Source organism: Hemibagrus wyckioides, linkage group LG28, assembly GCF_019097595.1.
Source record: "Hemibagrus wyckioides isolate EC202008001 linkage group LG28, SWU_Hwy_1.0, whole genome shotgun sequence".
Classification (NCBI taxonomy): domain Eukaryota; kingdom Metazoa; phylum Chordata; class Actinopteri; order Siluriformes; family Bagridae; genus Hemibagrus; species Hemibagrus wyckioides.
Genome location: NC_080737.1, coordinates 3,127,024 through 3,137,023, shown reverse-complemented (window position 1 = coordinate 3,137,023; position 10,000 = coordinate 3,127,024). Strand labels below are relative to the sequence as shown.

The window sequence follows — 10,000 nt, the reverse complement described above, 5'->3', positions numbered from 1 at the left end:
CTCCAAGCAGGAGTGAGTGACCTAACATCTAATCCCGTAGTAAAGTTATTAAGTTATACCAGAAGGAAATTTGCGCGAAGTTTCCTTCTGTAGGTTTAAACTTAAGCATCAGTAAGCTCTGGATGCCTGGATCACTGGACATGAAGGACATATACCGGAATGTTGGTGTCTTGACCAGATCTGCGGCTACTCAGTTCCATACGCGTCAAAGCTGCACTGTGTTCTAACACAGAACCAGTCATTATCAATTTCTTCTAGCTCTAGCCTTTACTCCCCATGCGCATTAATAACCCTTGCGCTCCCATGACCTTGAGTACTTTTGGTAGGTACTGTCCACTGCATACCTGAACACCCTGAAGACCTGCTGGTTTGGAGATGCTCCAATGTTCTCGGTCGACTAGCCGTGGTAATTCCTTCCTAGTCAAAACTGCTTGTCTTACACTTGCCCTATTTTTCCTGCTTCCAAAACATCAACTTCAACAACGGAGTGTTCACCTGCTGCCTAACGAGATCATCAGCATTATCCTCTTCAACGGTCAGTGGGTTTAATGTTACGGCTAATCGGTGAAGGAATGGTAAATCAGATGGAAAGCTATTTTCTGTGTAATGTAAGTGTTCCAATTAAAGTCTAATTAATGTCGCACTTTTAAGGACCCTTGTCTAGTACACAGGGGTTTATTTCTCCTGCTCCTTTTAGAGAAGCTAGGATACCCTGCAATCTTTCCACACACAGTAGTTTTATTTATTTCATTCCATTAACAGCTACATATTTGAGATTAGATTAGATTGTGAGACCAGCCAGAGTGGGGTCATCATATTTGCTTGACTGACTCCATCCCCGGTCGAGTTGGTGTGCCAAACAGACATGACCTCACTGAGTGGTCATTATGAAAGCATGACACATGACACCCAAACACACACACACACTAAAGTTTACACAGTACTGCGTTACACAGATATCATATTTTATTTTAGAAATGCTATTGTTTTCAATGAAGAGAGTTCTGCTGCATAAAAAACAACAACAAAACAAACCATTCATGACGTGAATGCATAATATAGCAGTTATAACATGCGTGTGTGTGTGGGGGGGGGTATTAAGCATGCTCCGATTATTATTTACACAATATACACCAGAAGTCCACCAGCATGATAGTTTTATTGTGAACACCTCAGAAGATCGTGTTGCACTTTAGGACCTTGAAAGTGATTAACTGTAAGAAAGTAAAAGATATTATTGGAGGCTACAGACTCTTAATCATCCAATTAACCTGTAATAAACCCTTTAATCAATTAGAGCATTAACTGGGGATGTTAGTGGCCTTAAAGAGTGCTTTAATGGTTCTTCAAGATAGATCATTAACGTTTCTATATTATATTATATTATATTATATTATATTATATTATATTATATTATATTATATTATATTATATTATATTATATTATATTATATTATATTATATTATATTATATTATATTATATTATATTAGTTTAGTTTAGTTTAACGTTTTGCCCCAGAGACCAATAAACTTTATTTCCTCCTGTTTTTCTTGTGTCCATGCTGATAACTGAGCATCTTTGTCATGGTCCACTCCACAGTTCATATGAAAGTAGACACTCAGAACTTTAAGAATTTGACGTGTTTCAGAAGGATTTCTGTTTTTAGCCTACTACAAGCTATATATTCATAGAAAAGTTCTAAATTAAACCAAACTGGTAATTTTTCTCCACACAAATGTTTGTATCTTTAAAGTAAATGTTGATCTCAAACCCATTTCTGCTCTCTAATATGCTCCAAGATGCTTGTTCATCTAAAAAGCAGCTCAAATTCGATCTTCAGCCAGTAAAATTCAGTGTAAGGTTCTCCAACAGAGGGGAAAACACATGTATAAAACACACTGAAAGCTAAACAGAGTAATTTTAGATCAGACTCACAGCCTGAACATCACTCAGTTCTGAGTGAAAATGTCATTTCATTTCTATTCTACAGATTTGTGACATTTGGCAGACGCCATCATCCAGGATATCTCACATTTTTTTAATCATTTTATACAACTGAGTAATTAAGGGGTAACGGCCTTGCTTAGGGACCCAGCAGTGGACAATTGGTGGACCTAGGATTTGAACTCACAACCTTCAAATCATTAGTCTGACACATTGACCACAGCAGTACCAGTCAGCGTACTAGGAGAAAGCATTGTTAATGTATCTATAAGCAGATAAAATGTGTGACGTTACTTTGGGACACCCCTCCAAATCAGTGAATTCAGGTGTTGTTTTTTGGGGGTTCAGCTCGGCCCCTTAGTTCCAGCGAAAGGATGCTTCAGCTTCATACCAAGACATTTTGGACAATTTCATGCTCTTTGTGGGAACAGTTTGGGGATGACCCCTTCCTGTTCCAACATGACTGCACACCAGTGACCAAAGCAAGGTCCATAAAGACATGGATGAGTGAGTTTGGTGTGGAGGAACTTGACTGGCCAGGACCTTGAGTCCTGACCTCAACCCCATAGAACACCTTTGGGATGAATTAGAGTGGAGACTGCAAGCCAGGCCTTCTCATCCAACATCAGTGCCTGACCTCACAAATACGCTTCTAGAGGAATGGTCAAAAATTCCCATAAACACATAAACACCTAAACCTTGTGGAAAGCCTTCCCAGAAGAGCTGAAACTGTTATAGCTGCAAAGGGCGGGACAATTCCATATTACATTCATGTGCACGTAAAGGAAGACGTCCCAAAACTTTTGGCAACATAGTGTATGTGACTTCAGTGGGCTGGTGCATTGTGGGAATTCATTGTGAGAAGGACAGCAGTGTGGTTGTATGTTAACTTTTCCCAACAGCTATGCTTTTACAGGACTGCGATCTGGTCCACCCTCATAAACTAAGAGACTATATCAAATCATACACCAAACCTTTCAATCCCCCTCTCTCTCTCTCCCTCTCTCTCTCTCTCTCTCTCTCCCTCTCTCTCTCTCTCTCTCTCTCTCTCTCTCACACACACACATACTCGTCTTCTCTTGGCCTTGTGCTTGTCATTAATACTGAGGGCATTATTATGGGACAATAAAGCCAACTCTGTTTTCTCATCGATCATCCACATCCTTTACATTCCCCCTGAGCAGTAAAAGAGAGACAACAGCACTCCTTCTTATTCATGCTTTAACTCAGAACCCTGTGGCCCCCGAAACAACACTGTGTGCTTTTTCTAGATAACAGCATCTGATCCGGAAGCTGCGGGCACCAAGCTGGTGGAAAAGACAGGGCTTATTATTGGACTAAAATAAAAACCTAATCTGTTTTAGTGCTTTCTCAAATATTTGATAAACAATAAAGCCCACACAAAATTTTTTATTCATTCATCTTCAGTATCTTGTTCGTCTCTCAAATGTTCTCTGGTCAGTTATGGGTTCTTTAGAATCTTCTGTGAGACAGAAACATTTGGTTGTTCTACAGAACACTTCAAATCAGTTATTATTAGTTAATATCTCATATATATAACACAAATAACTATTTACAAGAAAACATGCCCTGAAGTGTCACGATTCTTCAACAAAGATGGACACAGTAGAAAACAAATTGAGATTTTTTCTGTATTTCATTTTTATTGCTTGAATGCTTTGACAATTCATTTTTCCCCTTATTTTCTGTCAGGTAATATATTTGTGGTGAGCCTTTCTGTGGCTGACCTGATCGTGGCGCTTTACCCCTACCCCCTGGCCCTGCTGGCTATCTTCCACGGCGGCTGGACGCTCGATGCAGTGCAGTGCCAGCTGAGCGGCTTCATCCTGGGCCTCGGTGTCATCGGGAGCGTCTTCAACATCACAGCCATCGCCATCAATCGCTACTGCTACATTTGCCACACGGTGCACTACGAGCGTTACTACACACGTCGCAACACTTGTCTGTGTTTGGGTCTAACGTGGGTTCTGAGTGCCATCGCAACGCTGCCCAACTTCCTGCTCGGTTCGTTGACGTATGACCACCGGGTCTTCTCCTGCACATTTACGCAGACAGTTAGCTCTTCATACACAGCTTCTGTGGTGCTGGTCCACTTCCTCATCCCATTAACCATCGTGTCCTTCTGTTACCTGCGTATCTGGATGCTGGTGATCAGGGTCAAAGGTCGTGTGCGACCAAGACCCTGGGCACGGGCCGCTGACCTGCGCCACTTTCTAACCATGTTTGTAGTGTTTGTGCTTTTTGCGGTGTGCTGGGCACCGCTGAACTTCATTGGCCTGGCTGTGGCACTAGATCCAGTCAACATGGCACCAAAAGTCCCTGAGTGGCTCTACGTGGCCAGCTACTTCCTGGCGTATTTCAACAGCTGCCTGAACGCTGTTGTCTACGGCCTGCTTAACCAGAACTTTCGTCGAGAGTACCATCAGATCCTTCTCTCACTTTGCGCACCCCGAGCTCTGCTTTCTTATAACTCCAGAGGCAAGTCTGAGGAGCAAGCAATCCCCTGCCGTGACCAACAACATCCTGGTGGAGGCTCACCTGTGAGGGGGTAGAGCTGTTCCAAAGTAACCTGCTGGATGCTCAGTAAATGCTTGAAGGAAAGACTCTACATATTGAACACTGTCCAAACAAGCGATTCTTTCTGAGCTCTGTTCTGCAACAGCTTCCATTGCAACCCCATGGTCTACCAGCAACAAGGACAAACTGATGGAGGATCAACTGCACGGGGGTAGAATAAATGTTTCTTGACTGCATATTTCTGTCATTTTGACAGACACCCTTATCCAAACTGACGTACATTTTATACAACTTAACAGTTGAGGGTTAAGGGCTTTGCTCTGAGACCCAGCAGTGGCAGCTTGTTGGATCTGAACTCACAACCTTCTAATCAGTAGGCCAACACCTTAACCACTAAACTACCACATCCCCGCAATATAAATGAGTTTACGCAGATGACAGACCTAAGTGCCTTTAAAGACTGCTACTATGGACTTAAATAATGTTTATCTTTTGGGGTGGTGCTAACAAAATGAAAAATAAGTTAGTTTGACAATTGAATTGAATTAAGCCCACAAAACCAGGTTTCTTCGAAGAGTGCAGGTTTACATTTTCAATCCAAGCAAAACTAGCATATGATCAGCCATGCTAGTGTCTATATCACATAGATGACTACAAAAGTCACACAATTGAGTGGACCCTGTATTGAGTGGACCCTGTATTGAGTGGACTCTGTATTGAGTGGACTCTGTATTGAGTGGACCCTGTATCGAGTGGACTCTGTATCGAGTGGACTCTGTATCGAGTGGACTCTGTATTGAGTGGACCCTGTATCGAGTGGACTCTGTATTGAGTGGACCCTGTATTGAGTGGACTCTGTATTAAGTGGACCCTGTATTGAGTGGACCCTGTATTGAGTGGACTCTGTATTGAGTGGACTCTGTATTGAGTGGACCCTGTATTGAGTTGATCCTGTATTGAGTGGACTCTGTATTGAGTGGACTCTGTATTGAGTGGACCCTGTATTGAGTGGACTCTGTATTGAGTGGACCCTGTATTGAGTGGACCCTGTATTGAGTGGACCCTGTATTGAGTTGATCCTGTAGCTCCTGATGCAACACCTTCGCCTTTAAATGCAAAAGGAAAAGAGAAACCAACTGACCAACTAGAAGACCAACAAGAACATAACCAGCAAAAAAGCCAAAGCTGACAAGTGACCTACAATCCCGTGGAGGATCATCTGTGGATGTGGGACTAAATACCAAAAAGTTTGACTGCACATTCGAGAAGATCAACAACACAAGCAACGAAGAATCCTCCAGTCACATGATGTACTGTTTACAACACTCACACTCACACACACACACACAACAAGAGTGTTAGCATACAAAACAACCCAGGTCTGGGCTAATTGTCTCATTTAGACTTTACATCAAACAGGTCTAGCTTTCCAGATGCAAATGCTAATCCAGAGCTAAAGCAGTGCAGTCTAAAAAGAAGCTAAGCTGATAGATTCAAGCTGGTACTTTTTCCAGCTCTTGCTAACGGTTCTGCAGCATTTTGATTCACCTCAGTCTGGTTCTTAGCTTCTTTTCAGATCACTTCAGTCAGTACTGCTAGCTAGTTATCAAGCTAATGTTGGAAAAGCTAAAAACGCATTTTTATATAACCAATTTGACATTTGAATATAACTTTTAAATAATCAACAGCATGATGGCTAATGTGTTCTCTCTCACTGTAGGACGCTAACGCTAATGCTAAAAATAGACATCTGACATAAAGCTGCTGTTACTGAAGCCACATTTGAGAGATTGAGCTCGATTTTGAATGTTTTCTAAAACACTTTTGACCAGAAAATATGGTTTTACTCAGCAACTAGAGATGGATGTTGCACTTGTGAGGAAAACAAATAAAACTAGACACAATTTCTAGTTAATTAATTTTAAGCAATGCTTCGACTCTAACACTTTGCTCTCTTTATGAAAAACAAAAACAAAAAACCCATGATGGATTTATTCACCAAAGAATTGATGTTGTTAAATAATGTGTTTGTATTTACATGAAAAAATAAAAACATTTAAAATTAAAATAAAATAAAATAATAATAAATCAAAATGAAATAAAAACAACTTGTATTTAACCAAAAAAATTGTCTTTTTATTGCATTTACTGATGCTGAAAAATAAAAATAAAATAAATAAATAAATAAATAAATTTCCAGAAGTGTCACTTTTTGATACTCGTCAACCATTTAGAAAAACAGACTCTGTCTCCCTCTAGCGGCGGCCTACAGTAACAGCACCTGCACGTGATCTCTGAGTCATGTGACCAAACCCGGAAGTACCTCATCTCTCGTTCCACTAGCATGCTACAGCACTGATTAGCGTTTGTTTGTTTGTTTTTACGCATTTAATTCATTACACTTTTAAATTATTTTGCATAAACATATAAATCTAAAAGATGCAGAGCTACGACAAGACGCCTCTCGGCTCCAGGTCCGGACCGGTGACAGACAGCAGAGGGTACATTTTATCATGCTTTAATGATGTATTATTTGTAGCTTAGCCCGTTAGCAGCAGTTTATTGAAATAATCAGCGCTTTATTAAAGGGATGAACATTCATTAGATATTTTATTAGAGGAAATAAACCTATTTAGTCCTTTATTTTTTGTGAAAATGGGGATTAATTAGAAGAGGAAGAGAAAAAGGCGTTTTTATTGAGCAAGCTGGGAGATTTCCACAGAGGAACTGCGCGTGACTTTAATGAATTTAAATTACTGTAGAAATGAATCAGATAAATAGAATTCTGGGTTAAATGTCAGAAACACGAGCATTCGGACAAGGAAAAAACTCTCTAATGAAATAATTGGCTTTAGTGCTCCCTTTTATTCTGTTGGTTTTTTATATTTAATATAGCGTTTTGTTTATTAGTGTGTATTTTTTCCCACTTATTTTTAACATCAAATCCCGAGACTAAATTCCCGCTAGATGTTTAACATCCGACAAAAAAAATCTGATTTATCTTTGGGCTTGTCATCTTATTCATAGAAAATATTTACATGTTTATCCACTGTCCAATCAGATTGCTTAACGAATTACTGGATGATTCTGACGTCAGAAACCTGACAAGTATAAAAATGCTGAGATTCTGTTTCTTTTCTCTCTCTCTCTCTCTCTCTCTCTCTCTCTCTCTCTCTCTCTCAGGAGTGATGGATCGTTATTAGCGGTACTGAAGACGTTGTTGTTCTTCACTATCCTGATGATCACTCTGCCCATCGGTCTCTACTTCGCTTCCAAGAAATATTTGTTTGAAGGTTCGTCTCACAGACGTCTCAGTTACAGTGACATCATCACCTCAGACTGATACAAGACTCACTGACACTGGAGACTCCGTCCATTAATGTTCTCTAAACACCTTCTGAGTGAAAAGTTCACTTCATCAACAGTATTGTGTTTAAACCTGGTACTTATTCGTGGAGCTGTTACCATGGAAACAACACCATGCAACAATAAACCTGTGATGTGTCTCTCTCTCTCTCTCTCTCTCTCTCTGTGTCCCCCCCCCCCCCTCCTCCTCCTCAGGATCTCTGGGTTACTCCAGTAACGACAGCTACTTCTATGCCGCCATCTTGGCGGTGATTGCCGTGCACGTGGTCCTGGCGCTCTTCGTTTACGTGGCCTGGAACGAGGGATCGCGGCAGTCGAGGGAAGGAAAGCAGGACTGAGAGAGAGAAAAAAGGAGGATTAGGAGAGGTAGAGGGAGAACGAGAGAGAAACCAGACCTTTTTGATTCTGTTTAAAAAAACGAGTAGAGAGAGAGATCTGATGTGTCCTGCACACGTCTCCTACGGGGTCAGAGGTCAGCGTGAAGCCTGAGGTGTGTGTAGAGCATTTGTTGGAGGTTTAAAGGTTCCTCTGGGGAAAGCGTTAAGGTTCTGTGTGTGGCTTCTTTAGAACGTTAAAGGTTCTTCAGATCATCCGGAGCTTCAGTCTGTGGTACGGTTCAGCGGGGAACCTCAAAGCTTTCCTCTGAGGAACAAACCAAGACTCCTTTAAAGCTTTAAATGTGTTTTAGAGGAAACTTGTGGAGTGTGAGTGATGTCCTTCTGCTGCTGTTTCACTACGTCTTCTCTTTTATACACAACATTCAAGTTCTAGAAAATGCTTTAGAGTGAAGCTACACACACACACACACACACACGTTATCTCCTGCAGCGCTCCCGAACCGAGCTCGAGCATCATCATCTCCGAGCTCATTAAAATCCGCTTCACGTCTCGAGTTTCGGCTTTTTCTCCTCCTTCTGTGTCATGAGTTCAGTGTTTATCTGTTCCATCTGTGTTAGATGTCTGTACTGTGATTGGTTGGTTGGTTGATTGATTGATTGGTTGTTTTTTTTTTTTTTTAAAGCTAGTAACTGATCTGTATATGATGATTGCAGAGCTCCTGAAGGGGCCTTTACCAATAAATAAATAAATACATTTCATTCTATATAAAAAATCTCATTCTGATCTGATTCTGATTATAGTGTGGGTTTTTTTTTTGCTTTCTTTCTTTAAGACAATAAAGTGACCTCACGGTAAGGCGGCATGCGCACGATACACACAAATTGTCCTGTTTATTTCTTTCAGAGTTATTTTGTTTTTCCTGAATAATTCAAAGAGAATTTTTACATTAGAATTTATTAATAATATTATTACTAATCTTTTGTATTAATACCCTGTGCTTTTTCTTTTAAAAAAAAAACCCAAAACATTAAAACTGAAAAAAAATGGTCCACACACTCTCTCTCTCTCACACACACACACACACACACACACACACTAACCTGTTTTTTCACAAGAATTTATTTATTTATTGGTAAATGTCCTTTCAGGGCTTCTGTAGATGTCAAATCTCTGATTTTTTAAAAACATCTGTGTTTAATTAATTTAAATAAAATTAAAGCTGTAGTTTGTTTGTTTGAAAACTGTTTGATTCCCCCCCCTCTATTAATTTAGTGATTAAAATGTTATAATTTTATTTTAATTATAGATAGTGTAGATTAGATAGAGAGAAGAGAACATGCAGGAAAGAGGAGAGAGAAGAAGTGTGTGCTGACGGAAAGAGAGAGAGAGAGAGTGTGTGTGTGTGTGTGTGTGAGAGAGAGAGAAGGAAACACTTGTCTGTGCGGAAATTCTGAGCGCACGTCTGAGGGTCGGAATTCCGGCGTGTTCCCGGCGTCCCGTCTTCTCCTGTGGGTGACTGCATTCTCTCCACATCACCTCAGAGTCTACAGCACACACACACACACACACACTAACACACACTCATACACACTCACACTCGCATTCATACAAGACACTCATACACTGATACACACACTCATGATTCCTCCTGCATCTCAAACCTCAAAAGCTTGAATTAAATCCCATCTCAGAGCAGAGTTTTATATTCATTTATATTTATTTTATTGAAATTATAAAATAAAATAATGACACTTTTTTTTTAGATTTTTTCCTTTACTTTTTAATGTAATTTGATTTTTTTTTCTTATTTA

The 10,000-nt window shown here is 40.2% G+C and overlaps 2 protein-coding genes across 2 annotated transcripts in view; both read left to right on the top strand.

Annotated features, from left to right (window-relative positions):
• The window catches only part of mtnr1c (melatonin receptor 1C), a 6,891-nt gene extending 426 nt beyond the window's left edge, over positions 1-6,465 (top strand). Inside the window, 2 exon segments of the mRNA XM_058383299.1 lie at positions 3,660-4,450; positions 4,452-6,465. Coding sequence (XP_058239282.1) covers positions 3,660-4,450; positions 4,452-4,511 — 851 coding nt within the window. The 3' untranslated portion in view covers positions 4,512-6,465.
• A 332-nt stretch (positions 6,466-6,797) lies between these two features.
• Positions 6,798-8,977, top strand: vma21 (vacuolar ATPase assembly factor VMA21). Its single transcript, XM_058383307.1, has 3 exons — positions 6,798-6,985; positions 7,668-7,777; positions 8,046-8,977. Exons 1-3 carry the CDS (start codon positions 6,924-6,926, stop codon positions 8,186-8,188), a joined length of 315 nt encoding a protein of 104 aa, XP_058239290.1. The 5' UTR covers positions 6,798-6,923; the 3' UTR covers positions 8,189-8,977.
• The last annotated feature ends 1,023 nt before the right edge of the window (positions 8,978-10,000 follow it).

What these genes read in the sequence shown, in the direction of transcription:
- vma21 (XM_058383307.1), top strand. Translation starts at nt 6,924, where the DNA reads ATGCAGAGCTACGACAAGACGCCTCTCGGCTCCAGGTCCGGACCGGTG. An exon ending in CCGGTGACAGACAGCAGAGG is followed by an intron (nt 6,986 to 7,667) that starts GTACATTTTATC and finishes TCTCTCTCTCAG; the next exon opens with GAGTGATGGATCGTTATTAG. An exon ending in CAAGAAATATTTGTTTGAAG is followed by an intron (nt 7,778 to 8,045) that starts GTTCGTCTCACA and finishes CCTCCTCCTCAG; the next exon opens with GATCTCTGGGTTACTCCAGT.